Raw genomic sequence first — 26,730 nt, 5'->3', positions numbered from 1 at the left:
TCTTGTAATGTGTTATTGGTCTATTCAGATTTTCTGGGGTTTTTTTTCCCCCCTGGTTCAATCATTGTAGGTTGTATGTGTCTAGGAATTTACTCATTTCATTTAGGTTTTTCAGTTTGTTAGCATGTAGTTGTTCTATTTTAATAGTCTCTGATGATCTTTTGTATTTCTGTGGTATCATTTATAATGCCTCCATTTTTTGTTTCCAATCTTGTTTAGTCTAGCTAGCCATTTATCAATTTCATTTGTCTTTTCTAAAAACCAGCTTTTTTGTTTTTATCCTTTGTGTTGCAGTTTAGTCTCTGTTTTGTTTAATTCTGCTCTGGTATTTATTATTTATTTCCTTCTACTAATTTTGAGTTTTGTTCTTGCTTTTCTAGTTCCTTGAGATACATCATTAGGTTGTTTGAAATCTTTCGACTTTTTTGAAGTAGAGATGTATTGCCATAAACTTACCTCTTAGCACTGCTTTTGCTATATCCCATAGGCTTTGGTATGTTGTGTTTTCATTTTCATTTGTTTCTAGAAATATTTATTTTTAATTTTTTTTTTTAGACATGGTCTGGCTCTATTGCCTAGGCTAGAGTGCAGTGGCAGGACCTTGACTTACCGCAATCTCTGTTTCCTGGGCTCAAGCCGTCCTCCTACCTCAGCCTCCCAAGTAGCTGGTACTATAGGTGCATGCCACCATGCCCGGCTAATTTTTTTATATTTTGTAGAGATGGGGTTTTGCCATGTTGAGCTCAAACTACTGAGCTCAAGTGATATGCCTACCTTAGCCTCCCAAAGTGCTAGGACTATAGACACGAGCCACTGTGCCTCGCCTAAGAAATATTTTGATTTTCTTCTTAGTTTCTTTATTGACACAATTGTTGTTCCAGGAGCATGTTGCTTGATTTCCATGTGCTTGTATAATTTCCATAGTTCCTTTTGTTATTGATTTGTAATTTTTTTCAATTGTGGCCTGAGAAGATACTTGATATGATTTTGATTTTTTTTTTTTTTTTTTAGGCTTAGTCTTGCTCTGTCACCCAGGCTGGAGTGCAGTGACATGCACAATCTGGGTTTACTGCAACCTTCTCCTGCTGGGCTCAAGCAGTTCTCATGCCTCAGCCTCCCAAGTAGTAGCTGGGATTACAGGTGTACACCACTACACCCAGCTAACTTTTGTATTTTAAGTAGAGATGGGTTTTTACCCTGTTGGCCAGGCTGGTCTTGAACTTCTGGCCTCAAGTGATCTGCCCACCTTGGCTCCCAACGTGCTGGGATTACAGGTGTGAGCCACCATGCCCAGCCCAAATTTGAATTTTTAAAATGTGTTGAAACTCATTTTGTGGTCTAACATACAGCCTATCTCTGTATGTCAGAATGTTTCATGTGCTGATGAAAAGAATGTACATTTTGTAGCAGTTGTGTGAAACGTTGTGTCCATGTCTGATAGGTCCATTTGGCCTAAAGTGCAATTTAAATTCAGTGTTTCTTTGTTGCATTTCTTTTTAGATAATCTTTTATGCTGAGAGTGGGCTGTTGAAGTCCTCAACTACTATTGTGTTGGTGCCTCTCTCTGCCTTTTAGATTGATAATATTTGCTTTAATTTGGATGTTCTAGTGTTGGGTACATATATATACTTAGAATTATAATATCCTCTTTCTGAATTGGTCCCTTTATCATTATGTAATGACCTCCTTTGTTCTTTTTTACTGTTCTTGACTTAAAATCTCTTTGATCTGATGTAAGTATAGCTACTCCCGCTCACTTTTGGTTTCCATTTGCGTGGAATATCTTTTTCCATTCCATCACTTGAGTTTACGTGTTTTCATAGGTGAAGTGAGGTTCTTGTAGGCAGCATATAGTTGGGCCATGCTTTTTTATTAATAAAGCTATTATTTGTGTTTTAAATGGATAATCTACTTACATTCTAGGCTATTGTTATTGATATGTGAGGGCTTATTGCTGTCATTTTATTAGTTGATTTCTGGTTGTTTTATATATCCTTTGTTCCTTTCTCTCATTGTTTATCATTGTGGTTTAGTGGTTTTCTATAGCGGTAACATTTGAGCTTTTTCTCTTTCTCATTTGTATTTCTGTTTTAGTAGTGAGTTTTATACTTCTGTGTGTTTTCACAAGATGGTAGATACTGTCCTTTTTGCTTCCAGACATAGAACTTCCTTAAGCATTTTTTGGAGGGCTGGACTAGTGGTAATGAATTCCTTCCATTTTTTTGTTTGTCTGAGAAAGACTTTATTTCTCTTTCATTTTTGAGGGATAGCTTTTCTGGGAATAATATTCTTGGCTGACAGGTTTTTTTTCTTTCAGCACTTTAAATATAGCGTTGCATTCTTTCCTGGCCTATAATGATCCTGCTGAGAGATATACTATTAGCCTGAAGGAAGCTCCCCTTCTATGTGACTTTAATCCTTTCTCCCGTTTTTAGAATTCTCTTTCTTTGCCTTTTGATAGTTTGAATATAATGTGCCTTGGTGAAGACCTTTTGGGATTCAATCTGTTTGTAGAATTTTGAGCCTCCTGTATCTGTATATGTGTATCTCTTGCAAGATTGTTAGGCTAATTCTTTTATCATTGTATAATGTCCTTTGTGTTTCTTACTGTTGTTGCTTTAAAGTCTGTTTTGTCTGATATAAGAATAACTACTCCTACTTGCTTTTGGTTTCCATTTGTGTGGAATATCTTTTTCCACCCCTTTACCTTAAATTTTTGTGAGTCCTTATATGTTAGGTGAGTGTCTTGAAGACAGCAGATATTTGGTTGGTCATTTCTTTAATCCATTCTGTTATTCTGTATCTTTTAAGTGGAACATTTAGGCCATTTACATTCAATGTTAATATTTAAATGTTAGGTACTGTTCTATTTACCATGTTAGTTGTTACCTAGATACATTTTTTTTCATTATTGTTTAGGCCCTGTGAGATTTATGCTTTCAGGAGTTTCTATTTAGCTGCATGTCAAGCTTTTGTTTCAAGATTTAGAGCTTCTTTAAGACCTCAGGCTCCTGGGGTAGTAATGTTCCAGAGGGTAGTTAACTGCATCTGCTGCATAGAAGAGTTCCCAAAGGGAGTGAAGAGTAGTGGGAAACAGTGAACCTCGCCCAGCCCTTTCACAGTTGGCGTGGCTGGTCCTGCTCCCTCAGTGCTTGGCTCACTGGAATTAGATCCAGGTAGTCTGCTCGCAGAACTCAGACCTGCCCAAGGCCATAACCATGCCCCTCTCCATCTGCCCATAAGGCCCGACACCAGCTCCTCTGCTTATGTCTGTAGTATGCTTTCCACTTACCCCATGGGTTCTGTTCAAGCTCATCCCTACTCAAGATTATATCACAAAATTCACCTGGGAACTTCTTTTACCCTATGACCCCTCCCTGAACTCATTGACTGCTTTCCCGAGGGCCCCTATGAGATATAGTCAGGAATGGCTTCCCACAGTTCACACTAGAGACTGAGAATGCCTACAGTGCACTTCACTCTGCTGCCTTTACTTTTATATTTCACATACACTAAATCAATTCCAGCACTAGGTAGGGTTAAGGCTTCTCCTGTGGTCTGGATTTTCAAGTCACCAGTGGGGATATGTGCTCTGAGACAGGGTCATCCCCCTACTTACACTCTGGGAACTTAGTTTTTCACCTGTCTCACACAGTAGGCTCCAGCCTGCTGCTTCTTTCAGAGGGTTTGTGGATTCTTTCTGTCTTCCTGTGGTGGTTCTTAGAAAAAAGAAAATTAACAATGTGAATCTCTAGCTACTATTCTGTCCTTCTAAGTAGAAGGAGAGGCATGCTAACACTGCCTCCTATCTGTTATCTTGGTAGGTCAATCAATCAATCAATCAATCGAGCCCAAGCTTGTCTAACCTGCGACCCAAGGGCTGCATGCAGCCCAGGACAGCTTAAACGTGGCCCAACACAAATTTGTAAACTTTTTTTTTCTTTTGAGACAGAGTGAGACTCTGTTACCCAGGCTGGAGTGCAGTGGAACAATCTCAGCTCACTGCAACCTCCACTTCCCAGGTTCAATCGATTCTCCTGCCTCACCCTCCGAGTAGGTAGGATTATAGGCATGCACCACCATGCCCAACTAATTTTTGTATTTTTAGGAGAGAAGTGGTTTCACCATGTTGACCAGGCTAGTCTTGGACTTCTGAACTCAGGTGATCCACCCACCTCAGCCTCCCAAAGTGCTGGAATTACAGGCATGAGCCACTGCGCCCATCTGTAAACTTTCTTAAAACATGATTTTTTTTTTTAAGCCCATCAGCTGCCATTAGCATTAGTGTATTTTATGTGTGGCCCAAGACAATTATTCTTCCAGCGTGGCCTAGGGAAGCCAAAAGATTGGACACCCCTGATGTAGTCTATTTTTAGATTGGACACCCCTGATCTAGTCTATTTTTAGATTGGACACCCCTGATCTAGTCTTATTTTTGAAGCTCTCAATTATATTTTTTATTTTTTTCATTGAACTCTTCAGATGCAAGATTTCTGTTTGTTTTTTTAAATGATATCTCTTTGTTGAATTTCTCATTTAGATCATGAATTGCTTTTTTATATTTCCTTGTGTTTGTGTTCTCTTCAATCTCACTGAGCTTCTTTAATATCATTATTTTGAATTATTTTTCAGGCATTTCATGTATTTCTTTGTGTTTTGTTTTGTTTGAGATAGGGTCCCAGTCTGGAGTGCAGTGGCATGATCACAGCTCACTGCAGCCTTCCTGAGCTCAAGTGATTCTTTCACCTCAGCCTTTCAAGTAGCTGGGATAAAGGCATCTGCCACCAAGTCCAGCTATTTTTGTGGGGTTTTTTTGTAAAGGCAAGGTTTTGCTATATTGCTAAGGCTGGTCCCAAGCTCCTGAGTGCAAGCAGTCCTCCTGCTTAATAATTTTTTTGTGCTTTTTGTAGAGAGGAGGTTTCACTATGTTGCCCAAGCTGGTCTCAAACTCCTGGGCTGAAGTGATGCACCCAGGTTAGCCTCCCAAAATGCTAGGATTACAGGGGTGAGCCACAGTACCTGTCTTATAGATTTCTTTTTCACTGGAATCTCTTGCTGGAGAATTATCGTAGTTGTTTTGCAAGTGTCATGTTTCCTTGCTTTTTTGTGTTTCTTATGTGTTTATGTTTTTGGATTGGCTTTCATAGGAACTTTGCCTGTAGATGTATCTATAATGTTGATTGGGTAGGATCAGCTTAGGCTGTGGTTGATATTGGAGGATATAATAGGTCTTTACTTGGTATGGGAACTCCAGGCAGGCCTGTTCTTGGGCCCCCTGGTGGTGATGGCATGGTAAGTATGTCCATTTTTGGTTCCCTTGGCAGTATACACGGATACTGGTGTTATTGGGTCCACGCAGACCAATTCTTGGGCTTCCAGGTGGCTTGCTCAAGAACTAGCAGTGACAGCAATGGGCTGGGCAGACAGGTGGTTTCATGAGTCCCTGGGCAGTATGTGTAGTGTTGGTGATGGCAGTAGCAGTGGCGGGTCAACCCTCAGGCCCCCAGGCAGCAAGCACAGGCAGCAGTGGTGGTGGCAATGGACTGGGCTGGCCAGTCCCCACACAGTGCATTTAGGGGGCTCCTGGTGGTGATGGTGATGGTAATAACAAGCTAGTCAGGCCCATCCCCTGGCCCTGGGGAGGAGTGTGTGAATGCTGGCAGTAGTGGCCAGTGGGGTGATCCTCAGGACCCCAGATGGTATGCTCAGGCACCCTCAGTGTGTTGGCTGGTCCTGTTATCAGGCCCCTTGGTGGTTGAGTGTGTGCACCTGCCCATAGGAACAGACAGAATCAGTCTATTCCTGGGCCCCTAGATGGTGATCTCAGACACTGGTTGGGTGGAGTAGTGCAGAGCAGGGTGGGTCTGTCTTTAGCCTCCTGACAGTATGCCTAAAGTTGTGGTGGGCGGGGCAGGGCTATCCCTTGGCCTTGGTTAGTGTGCTCAAGAAGCAGTGGCCCACAGACTGGACCTGCTACTAAGCTCCCTGATGGTGTGTGTGTGCCCCGGAAGCAGCTGGCAGGGCAGGTCAATCCCCAGGCCCTGGAAAAAGTATGATTGGGCGCTGATGGTAGATGAGCTGGTCTGTTGTCTTGATAGTGTGCTCACACACCCACCACAACAGATAGGGAAGGGTGATTATCAGGATCCCAGGACAGCATCCGGGTGGGCCAGTCCCTAGGCACACTAAGGGCACATACCAGTGTGTAGTGGCCTTGCTGCGGGGTGGGCCCAGGGGAGTGGCTCTCAGGCTCTGGGGAGTGTGCGCTTCAGCTCCCTCTGTCCCAGGGGCACTGCATTGCCTGTTCCTTAGGGTGTTCCTCCCTGGTACACTGCATTGCCAGTTCCTTGGGGTGTAGGACACTGTGTAGGCTAGAGTACTGGGGACCTAGCTGTACATTGGGTTCAGCCAGTGTTGTGTCACTGCAGCCCTCCAGGTGGATGCTGTGGGGATGTCAGTGGGGCTCCAGGGATGTGGAGATGTAGGGGCTGTTGTGCCCTAGGGAAGGACATAGTCTGGTGGGGGTTGAATTGTAAAAATGGTGCTATGCTGCAGCTGCTTGGGTCTTATGGGTATGTGAGGGACCCAGTGCTATCTCTCTGGAATTAATGTTGTAAGGACTCCAGACAGTTTCTTGTACTAGTCTCAGGGCCTGCAAGGGCCTAGGGTCTCTTCCGTGGCTAGTACTGCAGGTTCCTGCAGGAGAAATGTGGAACCCCAGGGATCTCTCATTTACTTTTTCCCTGCTTCTTTTTCTTTCCATGCCTCTGTTGTTCCCTGTCACTGCTCTGCTGAATTCCACTGTTCTTTTTGGATGCTGTCTTTGACTTATGATTATCTACTCCCTGTTTAGTGCTTCTTTGTGGAGGAGGCAGGTGTCAGGTGCCTCTAGTCAGCCATCTTGACCCCCCTCTCCGTTCTCACTTTCTTGATGGTGTTCTTTGAAAAACAGAAATTTAAAATTTGACAAAATCCCATTTACTTATGTTTTTTCTTTGGTTGCTTGTGCTTTTAGTGTCATATTTTAGAAACTGTTGTCTAATATAAAAGTCTAAAGATTTATGCTTGCCTTTCTCCTAAGGATTTTTATATTTAGGTTTTGATCCATCTTGATCAGTTTTTGTATGTGGTGTGAGATAGGAGTCTACTTTCATTCTTTTGCATGTGTATATCCAGTTTTAGCACCATTTGTTGAAAATGCTTGAATGGTGTTGGAATCTTTGTCAGAAATCAGTTGACTATAATATGTAGATTTATTTCTGGACTCTCAATTCTGTTTCATTGATCTATATCTGTCCTTAGGCCACTACTATGCTGTCTTGATTATTATAGCTTTGTAAGAAATTTTGAAATCAGAAAGGGTGAGTCTTCCAATTTTGTTCTTCTTTTTCAAGGTTGTTTTGGTTTTTCTGATCCCTTATATGCAAATTCCATATGAATTTTAGGATCAGTTTGTCAATTTCTGCAAAGAAATCAGCTGGGATTTTGGTAGCAATTGTGTTGAAATTGTAGATCACTTTGGGAGTATTGCTATCTTAATGTTAAGTTTTCTGATCCCTGAATAATGATGACTCTCCATGTGTTTTAGAAATTGATTTCTTTCAACAATGTTTTCCAGCTTTTAGCACTACTTTTGTGAAATTTATTCCTAAATAGTTTATTCTTTGATGCCCTTGTAAATGGAATTGTTTTTAAATTTTATTTTTGGTTTCCTCTTTGCTACTGTGTAGAGACAAAATTAATTTTTGTATATTGATCTTGTATCTTGCAACCATGTTGAACTCATTTATTAGTTCTAATAGTTGTTTAGTGGATGTTTTATAGGATTTTACATATAAAAGATCATGTCGTCTGCAAACAGATATTCTACTTCTTTCTTTCTCATCTGGATACCTGACATTCACTGTTGATGAGAAGTCTCCTGAGAGTCTAATTCCCATTCCTTTATAGATATTGCTCTTTCTCTTCTGACTTTTCAGATTTTCTCTATATTCTTAATGCTCTAAAGTTTTACCACAGTATAGGTAGATGTTTATTTTCTAATATGGTGTTTGGAGTATATTATCTAGTATGGTATCTGATGTGCACATTTTCTGATTTAACACTGAAAATAATGTTATTGCTTTTTCTTGCCTATATAAATAATACACGCACATTCCAAAAAATGTTAGAAGCATAAGAAACAAGTTTAAATCCCATGAAATGATACACCCAGAGATAAACACTATTATATTAGCATGTTTATGAACACTGACCAGTATTATGATAATATACTGCTGCCTTTACCTTGAAAACATTTCAGATCCTGCCGCTTACCAAATCTGTCTCTCCTGCTCTTATCCATGTCACCATATTCTCTTAGCAGGACCACTATAATAGCTTTCTCACTGATTAATGTGGTTTGAATGTTTTGTTCCCCCCAGATCTCATGGTTGAAATGTGACTTCCAATGTTGTAGATCAGCCTAGTGGAAGGTGTCTGGGTCACGGGGGCAGATTCCCTCATCCGTGGCTTGGTGCACTCCTTGTGGTCATGAGTGAGTTCTCCCTCTGAGTTCACCTGAGAGCTGGTTGTTTTAAAGATTGTGGCGCCTCTCCCCCCATCCTTGCTTCCTCTCTCGCTGTGTGATGTGCGCACGACCCCTTTGCCTTCTATCATGATTGAAAGCTCCCTGAGGCCCTGCCAGAAGCTGAGCAAATGTTGGTGCTGTGCTTGTATAGCCTGCTGAATGGTGAGCCAGTTAAACCTCTTTTCTTTATAAATTACCCAGTCTTGTGTATTTCTGTATAGTAATAAAACAGACTAACACCTCGATCTCCTTCCATCCAGTTCTACTTTTCACACAGCATCCAGACAATTACTTTTAAAGCATAATCAGGTTATGTCACTCCCTGTTGAAAGCCCTCCAGTGGCTCCCCATTATAATTCCCTTTGTCCAAGAGGCTGTCAATGATATGGTCCCTGGCTGCTTCTCTGATCTTATCTCTGACAGTGTTCACTTACCATCTCACCTTCACTTACTGTGCTCCACCAACACTAGCGTTCTTGCTGTTTCAAGACATAACCAAGACCACACTGGCCCCCTGTAACTTTCATACTTGCAACTCGCTTTATTTGAAACAGTGTTCCTAACAGAAACTACCTGCCTGACACACTTCATTCAGCTCTCTGTTCAAAGTGTCTCTTCATCTGATACACCTCACAGCCTGTGTCAGATTCCCTTATGACCCCTTGGTCATACTGTATCCCCCTTCACCTGGTTTGTTTTTCTCTGTCACTTAAAAATATATTATATAATTTCTGTTTATTTTCCTCTTCCTTCCCCCCAGTATTGTAAGCTCCCTGTGAGCAAGAACTTTGAGGTGCCAGTTTTCCCTAACTCTTTTTTTTTTTTTTTTTTTTTCTTTTTTTGAGATGGAGCCTTCTCTGTCTCCCAGGCTGGAATGCAGTGGTGTGATCTTGGCTCCTTCCACCTCCCAGATTAAAGTGATTCTCCTGCCTCAGCCTCCTGAGTAGCTGGGATTACAGGCACCCACTGTTACGCCTGGCTAGCTTTTGTATATTTAGTAGAGATGAGGTTTCGCCATGTTGGCCAGGCTGGTTTTGAACTCCTGACCTTAGGTGAGCCACCCACCTTGGCCTCCCAAAGTGCTGGGATTACAGGCGTGAGCCACTGTGCCTTGCCCCTAACTCTTAAGATTATTCTCTGACATGGTACACTCAATAAATATTTATATTTATGCAAACAATACATACTTTTATATAAAAGGTATTGTACCATATATTCTCCCTTTTAAAAACCAAAGTTGGCTGGACACAGTGGCTCACACCTGTAATCACAACACTTTGGGAGGCTGTTCACTTGAGCACAGGAGTTTGAGACCAGCTTGAGCAACATGGTGAAACCCCAACTCTACAAAAATACAAAAATTGGCTAGCTGAGCATGGTCCTGCATGCCTGTAGTCCCAGCTACTCCGGAAGCTGCAGTGGGAGAATCAGTTGAGCCCAGGAGGTCAAGCCTGCAGTGAGCTGTAGTCCCACCACTGCACCCCAGCCTGAGTGACAGAGGGAGACCATGTCTCAAAAAAACCCAACAAGGATAGCATTGTATTTTTACTTTGTGTTTTTGGTTTCCTCTCTCTCTTCCTATCTGCTACCCCTTTAGATAGCCAACATTAACCTGGTATGAATTCATTTATCCTTTTTTCTATGTTCATATAATTTTTATAGAAATAAATATGCATTTGACATTTTGGGGGCATAATTTACAGAAAATTTATTCATGTATTCAAATTATCTGCAGTTTCCTGGCTTAATTTTATGATAGACAACCTCCAATTCAACTGCCATAGATCTAACCTTATTGTTTTAAATTGTGGTTATCTTTTAAATTGTATTTCTTGTGCTTTTAGTAAATACAGGCTTAATGTAAAATTTTTAATAATTATAAATAGATACATATGAACATATTTATATTTATATGAAATAAACCATAACCTTTCCTCCCAAGCCTGTCAGATCCCACACATCTTCCATGTAATTTTAGATCTTTATCAATGCATTTGTATGCACATAGGTAGACACAGGGTTTTTTTTAGTTGTTTATATAAATATTATACAATGCATTTTATTCTGTCATTGTTTTTTCAGTCAACAATGTAACATATAGTTCAACTCTACGTTTTTTATTGATAATGTTTTTTTGAGCTTATTTATACACACAGAGATAATTTTATTTAAATGAGATTATATACATATTTTTGGTTTTTTGTGGGAAATTGTTTGGTTTTGCTAGATTCCTCTTTTCTCCCATCTTCCATTAACATCACTTTTATCTGAGGACTCCCATATATTAGGAAATCTTTAACCTAATCCTTCAACTTTGCTTCTTTCTCATTCTATTTTTGTATTATTTTTGTTTTTATTTTATAACCTGTTTTTCTTTTGTAATGTCTTACAGTTTACTTTAGCTATTAGAGTTGTTTAACATTTTAAAGTCATTTTCAGATTGCTCTATTTTAATTTCATCTATAGTAAATTCCTCTCCCTGACATTGTTTATATTGGCTGTCCTTCATGGTTTTAATTTCTTCATGTATTCTAGACTTTTGATTTGTAAGTGCTTCTTGACTAGAATTTTTCCTGTGCATGTCTTTCTAACACAGCTTTCACACCCTCTGTCTAGTAGTTTTGGTTGCCTTCCATCTGGCCCCAAACAATCCCAGGCTAGAATCATATCGTAACACTGGCAGCAGAGGGCTTCTGTCCCAGTATGACACTGGAGATTGGTCCAGGCCTAGGCTTGGAGGCATTATGTGCTTCCCATGATTTCTGGCATAGCTTTAAGTAAGCTTCACTTCCTGGTTAGGGGCAGTTTTGTTTTTTGTTTTTTTGTTTGAGATGGAATTTCACTCTTGTTGCCCAGGCTGGAGTGCAATGGTGTGATCTCGACTCACTGCAACCTCCGCCTCCTGGGTTCAAGTGATTCTCCTGCCTCAGCCTCCAAAGTAGTAGGTGCCCACCACCAAGCCCAGCTAATTTTTGTATTTTTAGTAGAGACGGGGTTTCACCATGCTGGCCAGGCTTGTCTCAAACTCCTGACCTCAGGTGATCCACCCACCTCCTTAAGTGCTGGGATTACAGTGTGAGCCAACGCACCGGGCTGGTTAGTGGCATTTTTTTCAGCCTCCTTTTCAGGGTGAGAAAAGTCTATCTTAGCCCTCAGTTTCAAACAGAAGCTGACCTCGTTTCCTGTTCCTCTGGAGCACTTTGAACACCTTTTATCTAGTAGGAAGCAAATTCCTGGCTACTTCTGCCTACCAGCAGGTCTGCAGCTTTAGCCTGACTTGCAGCCTTTTCTCTTTTCCTTTTTTCTGGTTCATTGAAATGTTTATTTTATATATGCTTTAGGATATGTCATTTTAATTTTCTGTATTGAGTGATGCTTTTGGACAAAGGAAGGGAGTTTTATGAACTTCTGAAACCAACTTGACTAAGAAATCTAGTAAAAATGCAAATCAGTTTTCAGTCCTCTGCTTGAAATTCTAAACTCTAGACTTCTTAGCATTCCCTTAGCTGGTCTGGCCCCTACCTACCTCTCCAGATTTATTTCAGGCACTTTCCTTTTTGCTGTGGGTTTTCGGTTCTTTGAAGGTGCCTCAGTTTCACACATGCATTCCCTCTTGCCCAAGTTTGAGATCTTCCCAGTTTCCTTTCTTATTTAAATGTTACCTCCTCAGAGAGATCTTTCCTTACCATCCTCATTAAAATACTCTCCCCAGTTGTTTATCATGACACCTGTTTATTTCAATAGCACTTATAAGTATTTGTGTTTATTTCCTTGTTTATGCTGTCTCACAAAACTGAAAGCTCCATGATTTTTTAAATATTATATTAGCATTATATGTAGCCATCATATAGCAGCATGCTCAATAAATACAATGTGAATGACTGTTACTCATCTTTCCATTCAGCTTTATATATTGAATGTCTACTGCATGACAGAACTGTTCTCAATGTGGAAGATGTAATATTAGTGAGCAGCACAAAGTTCTTACTCTATAGAGTTATATCTAGTGGGAGAAGAAAAGTAATTAACAAATATAAAAATAAATAAGTTACGTCAGCACTTGAGGGTGATGTGTTTAGGTGATGGAGAAACACTTTTCTGAGGTAGTAACAGGAAGGAATTTATCTGATGATGAGCAAGAGAAAGAGCTCTCCAAGCAGAGGGAAGAGCTAGAATAAAGTTCTTAAATCAAGAATGAGCTTGAGTTTTCATGGAACAAAAGACCACAGAGGCTATACTGGAGTGAATAATAGAGGGAAGGAACATTGCAAGATAATGTCAAAATCTTGGCTGAAGCCAGATAATAGGAGCTAGGTCAGGAGTTTGAAAGTGTGTCTTAAGAGAGGTGCAACATGGTACTGAAGGAGGTGGTGAGGTGCAGGTGGGAGGGTGTGTTGCGGAGGATCTTGTCTGCCGAGCAAGCAGGTTCAACACATCTCTATACATTGTAGCAAAGGGTTATCTTTCAGAAAATCATAAATCACTGCTGAGTTTTTGGTTTCATTTTCACCAGGGATGCTGCTTTCCAATTCTTGGTTCTAATAGCTTAGTTACCTCTTTAGAAACCAATAGAAGCCACACATCCGATGCTGTGCATATTTGCTTGTTTATATTCATAAAATATATAGGAAATGGAAAGGAAGTCCTCAGTTAGTGCTTTCTTTTGCTGAATTTCTGAATTTGGGCAGGCTTTTGGAAGTTCATGTTTCCTAGTTTAGTCAGTATTGTGACCTGAAAGCAAAACTAGGTTGATTACTCAATCTTTCATTTCCACTTTTTCATTTCCCTATGTTTTAGAAAGCAAGTGACTAGTGAAGGCAGTGTTCTCAAGGGCGCCTAACTTCCACATTTTTAAGAGCAAACTCTTTTTAAAACTGTCTTTATAGCAATCTACTGATTAGCTGCCTACCAATAAGATGTGATCTCATTTGACAGTTACAACCTTTGATAATCCTATTGTAATGAATAATTGCTTTCATATTGTCTTTTTTTTTAAGTTCTTTGAAATTAATTGAAGAGATTCCCTTTTTTCCCTGTCCTTCACTAAAGATGTAGCGATGGCAAGGAGCTATTTTAAGATTCTGTGTGGTAAACTTAATGATACTTCCAGTTCTTTTGCTGACCCTACAAGCCGAGGACTCAGAGGCAGTTCCTCTTCTTTCCTAATAATGCTATCTTGCTTAAGCCACTGTCACAGTATTTACAGGTAGCCACTCACAAATATGTTTTAAAAATTCGTACAAGTCTGAGTTTTGGAATTTGAAATACATTTCCCACTGGAAAAAAATGTATACATAAATAAATCAATATGTTTCTAGGCAACCCTTTACAGGCCTATGAAACCTTAATCTATAGTGTAGCTGAAATACTATACATTTATGATGAAAAAATTAGGAAAATCCTATTTCAGATGCATATTAGTTCCACTATGTGACATTTAAGTAGGACTTTATATGGAATAGTTTGGATCCTTTAACACCATCGTTGGTGGTGAGAGGGGTAAGTAGTGGTATTGTGAGGTCCTAGAGAGAAGGAATGGTCCTGGAGAAAGCCCCTCCCATCTCCTGCATGGCATGGACCAGCCATCTGCATGTGAGACATTCGTAAGTCAGATACTTGTATATCAGGAGTACTGTATGCTCTTACTGGTTGCAAAATGTGAAAAAATTCATTTATAATAATCTTGAGTGAGGGAGTGAAAAGTTTATATATTTTGAAACTTACTAAGCAAATATTGTTGGAAAATGCCTTTTTCATGCATTTACAAACAGTATAGTCATATATTATTTAGTGATCATTTTTAGTTGTTATGTTTTCCTTCATCTTTAAAAAAATGGTTTTATTAATAAAATTATTGGTGCTACTTAGTTTTAAATGCAAAGGACTTAATTCATTTAACTAAAAAGAAAAATAAGGCACCATAAAGTTAATAGTTAAAACATTTAGCTCTATAATTGTTCTAGAGTTTTAATGTTTTAATTCCTTTTTTTTTTTTTTTTTTTTTTTTTTGAGACAGAGTCTCACTCTGTTACCAGGCGCGACCTCAGCTCACTGCAACCTCCGCCTCCCCGGTTCAAGCAATTCTCCTGCCTCAGCCTCCCGAGTAGCTGGGACCACAGGCGCGCGCCACCACGCCCAGCTAATTTTTTTGTATTTTTAGTAGAGACTGGGTTTCACCATGTTGGCCAGGATAGTCTCGATCTCTTGACCTCGTGATCCGCCCGCCTCGGCCTCCCAAAGTGCTAGGATTACAGGCATGAGCCACCGCGCCCGGCCTAATGTTTTAATTCTTTACCAGGCACGATTATTTTTATTTCAAGAGATTTTCATTATGCTAAAGCTAATTTTTTTTTACCATTAGTTAACTTACATTCTTATGAGGACAGTATAATTCCTGAGAAAGCAATATTTTGGAGAGTTATAGAATGTAGAAGAGTGTGTGCTTTGGATTCCAGGTGGGAGATGTGAGTTCTTATTCAAGTCTAGATACATTTCTCAGCTTCTGTTTCTTTATCTTCAAAAGGAGGCTGATGAAACCCACTTGCCTCCTGGGTTGCTAAAATTGCATAAGATTAGTTGAGAATGTATGTCATCCCATGCTATTATAGGAATGGGCCATCCATGGAACAGGTAGGGAAAGCTTTCATGCCATTGTGTTTTTCTTCCCTGTACTCTTCTTCCTTTTATAACTAAGTTTCTCAAAATAAAAATCTGTACTCAGTAGGTTTACTTCTAATCTTTCATTCTTAAAAAAAATCAGTAGTATTTCATATTTATATTGTTATGACCATGTAAATGTTCTTAAATCTGAGTCAGGTAATTATTATTTTGTTCCTGAGTCAGGTAATTATACTATGAATATATTCTTTTTTGAATAGCTTTCTACCGATTTTAGAACAATAATTGCTTTATTATTATTATTATTTTTGCCTTTGAGACAATCTTGCCCTGTCACTCAGGCTGGAGTACAGTGGCATGATCTCAGCTCACTGCAACTTCTGCTTCAGGTTCAAGCCATCCTCCTGTCTCAATCTCCCTAGTAGCTGAGATCACAGGTGCCCGCCACCACACCCAGCTACTTTTTTGTATTTTTAGTAGAGATGGGATTTCACCATGTGAGCCAAGCTGGTCTCGAACTCCTGACCTCAGGCAATCCACCTGCCTCAGCCTCCCAAAGTGCTGGGATTACAGGTGGGGGCCATTGTGCCTAGCCTATTTTTCTATTTGCTTTGTTTTCCATTGTGCCTAACAGAACTGTAAAATTCATCTCAATATGGCAAACACCTAAGATTATCTCTCAAATCCATTTTTAAACTTTTTTCTTTTCCTTGGAGATACTTCTCTGGGAGCCTTCCATCCTTCTAGTCTAGTCTGGACTGGCTGCTGTGTAGGCCTGCCGTAAAACTTTCATCCTGCCTATTCCTTTCATCAACATCCTGGGAATTTCTTTTACTTCTCTCCTGCTTTGAAGTGTTTCCTGGTTCCTGTTTTCTCCTCTTTCTTGATTTATTCTTTTATCTTTGGTGGAGCACATCCTCTGCCACCCACCTCATGGCTCACTTAGCACAAATCCGCTATTAAGGCAGTTTTCTTACATCACCTGTGAAGATTTTCTTCTCCCTTCAGTTCCCTTGTTAGATTGATCTCACCCTCCTTTGTACCTCCATGACACCCTCTATCATAGCCTTGGTCCATCATGACTATTGAGCACCTACTGTACACATCAGGCACTGTGTTCAACATTAGGGATGCTAAGATTAAATAAAAGTATGGTTCCTGTTCCCAAGGGAGTTCTAGAAGTTAAATAGCCCCAGAATTCTCACTGGAGTTAGTACTGCCCTCTAGTGGACCCTTTGAAAAAGTGAAAAAAAAAGTTTTTGGTTACCATAGTAATGGGAAAGTGTAGGTGACACTTTGTAGTCAGGGGCCAGGCATACTAGATGTCTCATATGTCCAGCACAACTTTAGAATATCTCACTAGACATTGATTTGTTTAAATCTGTTTATAATTATTCAGCGCAGGACCTAACTCCATTTTACACACAAACCCAAACTACTCTTAGCACTTTTTACATTGTCATTGCTTATGCAACCAATAGAAAACAGCTATTGTTAGCAATGTGAGTTTATAGACAAATTTCTTTTTAAAGTAGCATAAGGTATTTTAGAAATTCTATTGATCATTGATAGTGTTTAGTCTGTAAGAATTCTAGTGAAAGGCTTCACAAATCAGTGAATATAGTTAGTGCTGTTAATTTAAAAAATTAAGCATACACCAGGCATAGTAGCTCATGGTTGTAATCCTATCACTTTGGGCAGGAGGATTGCTTGAGTCCAGGAGTTTGAGGCTGCACTGAGCTATGGTTGTGCCACTACACTCCAGCCTGGGTGACAGAGTGAGATGCTTGAGCCCAGGAGTTTGAGGCTGCAGTGAGCAATGATCACATCACTGCACTCCAGCCTGGGTAATAGATTGAGAGCCTGTCTCAAAAAAAAAAAAAAAAAAGCAGAATTCCTTAGGTGATGGATTATTTTGTAAAGATTATCGTGTAAACCACACATTAACAACAAAGAAGACTATGATTACCTTACCCTATTCATAAAAGATAACTTTCCATATTAAATGTTAAGAAATATTTTGTTCTTATGTTGTTTACTGAGAACAGCATAGAAAAAAAAGAAATTAAAAGAAATATTTTATTCATTATTGTGTGTGTGCATGTCTGTTGCAGTATAACATATGTAATATGTAATATACAGCTTTATCAATTTATATACATGCATACACCTACACACATGAAACTGCCTCCATGATCTAGAGATAGAGTATCTGTATAGTTGGAAAATACAGGATAAACTTATTTTTAAACAGTATGTTATATTTTTGAATGCTGTGCCAATTATGTTTTCATAAATACAATTCATAGTATCCAGAAAATCTGGAAGCATAAAGAAAGCAGTGTGTTTATTGTATTTTTAAAAATATTCACAATTGGGGCCATTGCTTTAAATTTAGAAATATATTACTAGAAAAATATATTGAGGTTAAAGAAAAAGATACTGAGCATATTATTTGAAAATGTAACTCACACATATTTATCCTGTTTCCCATCCTTTTGGATATGCTGTGTAACATTTCCAGTACCCCAAAATGTTTCCCATACCCCTTTTTGGTCATTACACCATTTCTACCAGGTATAACCACTATTCTGACTTACATCATCATAGATTTTTGTCTATTCTTGGACTTCATGTAACTGGAATCATACAGTATGTATTCTTGTGTTACCTTCTTTAAATCGATGTTATTCCTATGAGATTCATCCATGTTTTGAGTGTAGCAGAAGTTCTTTATTGTTGTGTAGTATTCCATTGTGTAGAACAATTGTATAGACAACTTATCTCTTCTGTTGTCACTTGGTTTGTTTCCAGATTTTGGCTGTATGAATAAAGCTACTTCTGTGAACATTCTTATACCACATTTACACTCATCTCTCATAGATATATATCTAGAAATAGAATTTTTGGGTCACATGTAGGCATATGTTTGGCTTTTATAGCTACTACTAAAAAGTTTTCTGAAGTGGTTATTTTAATTTATATGTCTAACAGCAGGTACAATAGTTACGGTTGTTCCATATCCCTAACAATACTTGATAGTGTTATTATATTACATCATATTTATTCAATCAGTGATAAGTAAAAATTTAACAGATGATATATCATTAGATATATTTGAAACTGCAAGAAGGTGATATAAATCACATTAAAGTAAAGGAATTAAAATATCTACAATCATATAATATTTGAAAATAAGGCTGGTCATAGTGGCTCATACCTGTAATCTCAGCACTTTGGGAGGCTAAGGCAGGAGGATCACTTGGGATCAGAAGTTCAAGACCAGCCTGGCCGACATGGTAAAACCCCATCTCTACCAAAAAAATACAAAATTAGCCAGGCGTGGTGGCATGCACCTGTAGTCCCAGCTATATGTGGCTGAGGCATCAGAATCACTTGAACTGGGAGACAGAGGTTGCAGTGAGCTGAGATGGCACCACTGCACTCCAGCCTGGGTGACAGAGTGAGACCCTGTCTCAAAAAAAGAAAAAAAGAAGAAAGAAAATAAATCTCACTGGGAATTTTATTTCTACCTAAGATAGGCCTAAATTTATTGCTTTGAAAATACATTGCTCTCATGTTGTATTAGTAATTTATGCTGTGCTGCCTAACAAATTATCCCAAAGTTTAGCTGCTTAAAATAATAAATGTGTTATCTCTTACTGTTTCTAAACGTTAATCTTATAGCAGCTTACTTGGTAGTTTTAGCATAGGGCTCGCACAAGGTTGTAGTCAAGATGTCATCTGGAGCTGCAGTTATCTCTCAAGGCTCAACTGGGACTGTGGGAAATCCACTTCCAAACTCACTCACATGGTTGTTGGCAGACTGTAGTACAGTCCTGGCTGGTTGTTAGAGACTTTAGTTCTTTACAACGTGGGCCTCTCTTCGTAAGCTTCTTGTAACATGTCCACCAACTTCTTGCAGGATGAATGATCTGAAAGGCATAGAGAATGAATGAATGAATACCCAAGAGAGAAGTTGTAGTCTTTTTTATAACCTAATCTTGGAAGTGATTTGCTATTACTTGAGCTGTTAGTTACTGGTCGTGCAGGCCGACCTATTACACTGTAGGAGAGGATTGCACAAGGAGACGTGAATACCCTGCACAAGGCAGAGATCATCGGGGAGCCACCTTTTTTTTTTTTTTTTTTTTTTTTTGCTTAGTTGCCCAGGTTGGAGTGCAGTGGTACGATCTTAGCTCACTGCAACCTCTGCCTCTTGGGTTCCAGCAATTCTTGTTCCAGCCTCAGCCTCCCTTGTAGCTGGGACTATACAGGTGTGCACCACCATGCCTCGCTAATTTTTGTGTTTTCAGTAGAGGTGGAGTTTTGCCATGTTGGCCAAGCTGGTCTCAAACTTTTGGCTTCAGTGATCCACCCACTTCAGCCTCCCAAAGTATTGGGACTACACGCTTGGACCACCGAACTTGGCAACAGGGACCATCTTGAAGGCTGACTACCACATATATGGATGTTATTTTTTTGTTGTGCCCGTGGCAAAGTACGCATAAAGTGTACCATTTTAACCATTTTAAAGTGTATAATTCACTGGCAGCACATTCATAAAGTTCTGCAGTTCATCTAAGCAGTTGCTTATAAGACAACAATGAAGTTTGCCACATCAGTTGACCCTTCCCTTCATGAAATAGTTCTCTGTAGGATGTGATACCATTTGATAGCATTTTTACCCACAGAAGAACTTCTTTCAAATCCTCTCAGACCCTGCCACTACTTTATCAACTAAGTTTACATAATATTTTAAATCCTTTGTTGTCATTTCAGCAATTTTCATAGTATCTTCAGATACAAGGGTAAGTTAAAATACACCAAGTTTTTCTACCAGATTTCACTTGCTCTTGCCATGATTAAACATTCTCTTGGTTGGCAAAAACCTTTGACTGTTTTCCAGATTTTTGATAAAGTTGATTGTAACAGATTTTGCCAGCTTTTTTCTGTGGCGGGGATGGGCTTTCGGAATCTCCTATGCCACCATTTTTGATGATGTTACTCCTATGCATTCTATTTTTAAAAGATAGGATGGTTATATTCCAAGATGATATGTACTAGATATTTAAGAGTAAGAAGCAAATGAATTTGAAGTAGACGTGGAAACCGTTAATGAACATGTGGAGGAAGGGAAAACTGAGCTAAAAAAGCGAACAAACTGAAGAAAAATCCTTGCAGCTAGGGCTACATTTATTTAATCAGGAAATGTTTTAGATTCAGTTGAGACTTTCACACCTCTTTTTTCCTAAGAACATTGAGTTGCTTAGAGCGTTTCCAACAATTTTAATTAAAAGGGATTTTAATTAATGCAGTATTTAGTTATTGCAAGAGTAGCAAAGCTGATGGAAAATATGTAACAAAGTTTGAGAGTCCTTTTCCCAGAACTAGAACCAGATGTTACTGAATTAACAGAAGCACACAAAATATAGGGATCTCATTTTTTTAAGCAAAAGTGGTTTAAGTATATTTCCTATTATCAAATGAAATATGAAAAATTATATTTTATACCACAATGATAAGAAATTACGTAAAGATTTAAAATGTTTAAGTATTCTAATTACAGTTTTGAATTGCCTGTGTTGAGTGTTACTCATAACTACAGAGGTCACCACATATCATCTCTATAGTTTGTTTTAATGTTTTTGCCTAATCCATCCTCTGTTTCTCATCACCTTTCGATAGATGGTCTCTGAAGCCTTTTTAAGTTAAAGTATATAGACTATAGTCTAAATTATGGGAATTTTGAAGCAGAAGATATGTTTTCTGTTAGACTTTAATCTTACACTTTTTCATGTTAGAGGGGATAATTTTGACGCTACACTTTTAATAAGGCCATCTCATTTGTAGAAATAATGTGCTTCCTAATTTTCACCATTTCAACAGCCAATACTTTGTTTTGGTATGTTATCTCTATTTCAGTTTTTCTTCCTCTTATCAGATTCAAATCTAATCTGTTATTTCTTATGTAACATGAAGTTTTATTCAAGTTCCATCCTTACCTCTGATCTGTTTTCTGTATAGAATGGCCTCAAGTGTAAATTTTCTTTTTTTTTTCTTTTTTACTTTTATAGCAACAACATGCAAAAGGTGTAAATTTTCTTAAGTCCAAGCTTACTCATTATAAGTAGGCACAAGTCCGCGAGTACTTCATTATGTCTTCTTATACAGTTGGGTCTGAGCATATTTAAACATATTAAATACATATTTTGATGAATATTATTTCTCCCTTATATCTCTATATGTATAGAAATATAACCTATGAATTTTGCTGTAGAATACTAACGGGATCTTTACAAAATATGTTCTGAAGCTGGGGGTGGTGTTGGGTCAGGTCTGTTACGGTTGAGAAATTTATTCTAAACAAATTAGTGCAATGATGTCTTCCAGGCATTGTACTAGAACTGTGCAGGGCCCAGTGGGAATCTGTAGCAAGGCAGGGCCTATTCAGACAGAAGGTAAGGTATATGATCCCAATATCCTGGAAACATGAGACTACCCAGGAAAAGTTTGAGCTAATTTTGAAGAACTTCCTGTGTGTTTCTGTGTGTTTCTCTCTTCTAAACTGAATGTTCCTTGAGGGGCAGTGATCATTTTTACTTATAAGTACCTACTGCTCAGCTGTATTAGTCTGTTCTCACACTGCTATAAAGAAATATCTGAGACTGAGTATTTATAAAGAAAAGAGGTTTAATTGGCTCACGGTTCTGCAGACTGTACAGGAAGCATGATACTGGCATCTGCTCAGCTTCTTAGGAGTCCTCAGGAAACTTACAGTCATGGCAGAACACAAAGACAGAGCTAGCACCACACATGGCTGGAAGAAGAAGAGGAAGCTGGGTTAGGGGTGAGGTGCCTCATACTTTTAAACAACCAGATCTCATGAGAACTCACTTACTATCATAACCCAGTACCAAGGGGGAAATCCGCCCATGATCCAATCATCTCCCACCAGACCCCAGCTCTAACATTGGGGATTACAATTTGACATGAGATTTGGGTGGGACAGAGATCCAAACCATATCATAAGCCTAGCCCATGGAAGATACACAGTAAATGTTTGCTAGATGAACAGATAGCTCCTACACAGGTGTGCAAGCTTGAAGAGAGAGTAAGTGTGGCTAGAATCCGTATTGCCACAAGAGGACCAAAGGATGAATTATTTATTTGCCATACCACAAAGAAAATTTAACAATTGTCATGACCCTGAGTACTTTTGGGAAATCTGCTCAAATCTTAAAGAATAGAAATTATCATATTATTCCAAGGCAAGAGGCCTTAGGATATAGGGGAACTGTGAACTTGTATAGGGGCTAAAGTACATTTTTATTTTGCTAGCCTCAAACTGAAATTTAGCATTTCCTTCCATTTTGAATGTAGATAATAGTGGTTGATGTTATCATTTTCTTTCTGCTACTTAAAGCCACAGATATTTTCATATTTTCTGTTGTTGTGGATACCTCACACTGTTGTTTACACTCATTGTTTTTATATTACGGTAATCATTATGCCATCAATTTTGTTATTTAGATCATCAGTAAAGGAGCACGTATATTACCTATGACAATTTTCTAATTACATTTTAAATTTTATTTTTAAACATTCTGAAATTCTAGAATAAGCAAAACTAATGTATAGTGATAGAAATCAGATAAATGGTTGCTTCTTATGGAGAAGATTGGGAAAGGGCACAAGAGAGGTTTCTGTGGTGATGAAAATGTCCTATGTCTTGCTATATACTTGTCAGTTGAATGCTGAACTGTCTATACATTTCATGTACATAAATTATACCTCAACTTGAAAACACAAGTACATTAAGAAATTTTTCTGAGAAGGTGTTCATAGGTTTCACCAAATTGCCAAAGAAATCTCTGGTACCCCCAAAAATTGTTAACCCTTTTGCTGAGATTATTCTGTTGTCATTGTCTGTCTCCTCCTTTGAGTGCCCTCTTTCAGTAAGCTATTTTTGTGGTTCATTTCCGTTTTTCTAAATGTGTTCTCACTTTTTAAAGATAAACCTAAGACAAGTCATAAAAAAAGAATAGCAGCTATGAAAGAAATGTTTTGCCTGGCTTGTTGACCAGTCTCTTCTGGCCGGTAAAACTGTGGCCCTCCTAACTTAGGTGTATACTTGCTTTGACTCTAAGAAATTTCTAATCACAACTACACTTCCAAAAACTAATTCATAGAGCATTTCATAATAGAATGATTTTTTCTTATTTTCAGTTTTGTTTGGAGTTTTAGTAAGATTTTTATCCTTCTGTATTATTGAATATGCAGTTCTCTTATGCAGTAGCTGTAAACATTTATAACAAAGATTGGAAGAAGAAAATATGTATTAGAAAATAAGGCAAGATAAAGTAATATTACTGATAATCTGTTTCAGATTAATTCCATCTAGGCATGGCCTCAATGCAGTGTGATTGTATATTCTAAGATCACATATGTGTTACTTTTATAAAATTCAGAGTAATATAAAAAGTACGAGGTTATATTTATTTTAAAATGTGATGATAGTGCTCAAAGATGTTCAACGTAGTGGTAGGTAGTATATACAATGAACATTGAACTCTTTTAGGGGCACACAGTGTTATGACTACTCATAGTAGAATTTTGTCTACCATCTTATGCTTGTAACTTTTAGTTTTACTCTATTATTATAATGGTCTCACAGCCTTTTCATTTATTTAGATAATTTAATAGAATACTTGTTTTAATAGATTACAAAGTATTCCGAGAAAGATTAAGCTGAGATGAATCGTCTTAGCAGATTTTGTCCAGATGACATCTATATACCTTTTATGATTTGCTACTAGATAAAAACCTAAAATACTGTTTGGCAATTTTTTGCAGCCTCTCATATGGAAAATTTGAAATGCAGAGGGGAAACAGTAGCAAAGGAGATCAGTGAAGCCATGAAGGTAAAAGCTATATGCCAAAAAATTATAAAATGAACAAAATGTATGGCTAGGTATTTGCATTCAACATTCATATGTGTTTTAGTCTACTGTAACAGGAATTCCCAGCAGTGTTTTAAATAAATCTCCAATGAATTAATTCAGCAACAATAACATTCAGAATAGCTACCACTTATCAGGTACCAACTGTGTGCTAGGTATATACCTGGCTTCTTTAAAGGTTGATTATATTTTTGTGTTCTGGATATTAGCAGTTCACCAAACAATTTTGGATAATAATACCAGCTACAATGTATTGAATATTTGGTATGGGCACCATCCAGCTGCTCTACATGTATTGCCTTATGTAATCCTTATATCCTATAAGACAGATACTATTATTTCTTTTATAGATGAGGAAGCTGAGGCACAGAGGAGACTCAGCAGATTGCCCATGTAAATAACCAATCCAGTATTTAAAGCCTGGATTGGCAAGGGCACGGAGGCTCATGCCTATAATCCCATCAGTTTGGGAGGCCGAGGCAGTCAGATCGCCTGAGATCAGGAATTCAAGACCAGCCTAGCCAACATGGTGAAAGTGTGCCTCTACTAAAAATAGAAAAATTACCTGGGCATGGTGGTTGCGCGCCCATTGTCCCAGCTACTTGGGAGGCTGAGGCAGATGAATCGCTTGAACCCAGGAGGTGGAGGTTACAGTGAGCTGAGATCACGCCACTGCCCTCAAGCCTGGGCAACAAGCAAGATTCCCTCTCAGAAGAAAGAAATTTAGAGTATTGTGTCCATCTCTGTGTGTTTGTGTTTCAACCTGAGATTAATGTTGAATATTACTATTTGTTTGTTTGAAGTCCTTGCCTGCATTAATTGAACAAGGAGAGGGATTTTCACAAGTTCTCAGGATGCAGCCTGTTATCCACCTCCAGAGGATTCACCAAGAAGTCTTTTCCAGTTGTTATAGGAAACCAGATGCTAAACCTGAGAACTTGATAACGCAGATGGAAACTACACCAACAGAGACTGCTTCCAGGAAAACCTCTGACGTGGTACTGAAAAGAAAGCAAACTAAAGACTGCCCCCAGAGAAAATGGTATCCATTGAGGCCAAAGAAAATTAATCTTGATACATGAGCTCTTTTTGTTTATTTTGGGAGTTGAAAATAGTTGCCATCATTTAGATTACAGCCTAATTAATACCTAGATAAGACTTCATTTGAAACAAGAAATAACTCTTTTACTAGTGATTCATTTATACAAATACAGTGTCTCTATACGGGGATATGATATAATATTGTATTTCCTTGCCATTTTATCATAATGAAAAGCATTTTTAAAAATATTGACACAAAGCCCACCAGTGGGCATTAAAAGTATTAAAAGTGCAGACTTTTACTGTCCATAAGTCCCATCAACTCTCAGCTCCTTTGTAGCTTTTGTGGGATTTAACAAGTAACAAATTATGTTGGGTTTCCCTATACGTCTTTCTAGAAAAAACAAAAAGAGCTGTATAATGATTTTTCATTTTCCTGCTGAAAAGTAATTATCAGCTCTGCACAGCAGTAGATGCAGGAGTTTTTTTTAAAGATGTAGTTTGAAATGTGCAAATGATAATACTGGCTTTGACTTTGTATGTTCAGCTAATTTAGGTTTGCGAGATTAATTTTAGGATTTTTTGTTGTATAGGACAATGATGACTATTTGTGCAACATTACTCTTTGAAATAAAAATTGGCATGTAGCCAATGTTTCCTGCCCACACTTATTTTTTTCTGTAGACCTTTAACATAATTTAACTTGGGACTAATGGTTTCTTTTTAAGATTTCTTATTTATTTCCTTATAGATCATTCCAGTTCAAAATATATATCAGATTAATACATTGGCAAAGTGTCATTGTGGAACAAATGTAGTCACATTGAACTATTTTACTTTTGAAGATGTTTATATATCAGATATATCATCACTGGGAGAAGTCTGAGAAAGCTATATTGCCTTCTAACACTTAACTATAGTTTCTCATAACTCTTACCGTGTGTCTTACATTACACAGTGTGGGCAGGACCATCGAACTTACCAACTGTTTCCCCTTCTGATGACTCTGATACCTTCATTCATTTTCAAAGGAATTTACTGATCATGAGATTGGAAAATCTGTATTTCTCTTGCTTATTATGTATTAATAATCATAAATGTCTAGATTCACCAGAAGTCACCAGAATGTCTGTCTCAGTGAAGAAAACGCATGAAAAGCCACTTTACTGCATTTTGTGTTTTCATGTTACAATTTGAGATCTGTATATTTGTCCACATAGCAATGTGTTTTTATTAAAATAATGTATGATGTGATCTTAACGCTGTGTATTTTTATAAGTTGTCTTAGGCATTCCTGAGCTAAGCTTCAGTTGGATGTTGGATCAGCACCCTGCATTTCTGAACATACTAGACTTCAGTTTAAAACTGTTTTGAGGCAGCCTAATATGTTGCTATTCTTACAGTGCTAACTTTTTTATAGTATTAAAATTCTATATGATTTCACTTCAGAGTTCCCCAAACAAAAGAATTACTGTTAATTCTATTAGATTATATAAGCTAATTGCATTTTGATTATATAAGAACATGCCCCCTCCTCCT

The 26,730-nt window shown here is 38.2% G+C and overlaps 1 protein-coding gene across 2 annotated transcripts in view; it reads left to right on the top strand.

Moving 5' to 3' along the window:
- The window catches only part of NSL1 (NSL1 component of MIS12 kinetochore complex), a 40,379-nt gene extending 13,934 nt beyond the window's left edge, over window positions 1-26,445 (top strand). Inside the window, exons 5-6 of one of the 2 annotated variants that reach the window (XM_032289185.1) lie at window positions 24,044-24,111; window positions 25,055-26,445. In XM_032289185.1, the coding sequence (XP_032145076.1) occupies window positions 24,044-24,111; window positions 25,055-25,063 (77 nt within the window). In that variant the 3' untranslated portion in view covers window positions 25,064-26,445. Of the gene's footprint in view, window positions 1-24,043; window positions 24,112-24,953 lie in introns of both variants that reach the window. The other variant, XM_032289184.1, reaches the window with a different exon arrangement.
- The last annotated feature ends 285 nt before the right edge of the window (window positions 26,446-26,730 follow it).

Source organism: Sapajus apella, unplaced genomic scaffold (assembly GCF_009761245.1).
Source record: "Sapajus apella isolate SASKATOON/1434 unplaced genomic scaffold, GSC_monkey_1.0 scaffold22, whole genome shotgun sequence".
Lineage (NCBI taxonomy): Eukaryota > Metazoa > Chordata > Mammalia > Primates > Cebidae > Sapajus > Sapajus apella.
The sequence above is the reverse complement of the archived record's forward strand: the minus strand, read 5'-3'. Positions and strand labels throughout refer to the sequence as shown.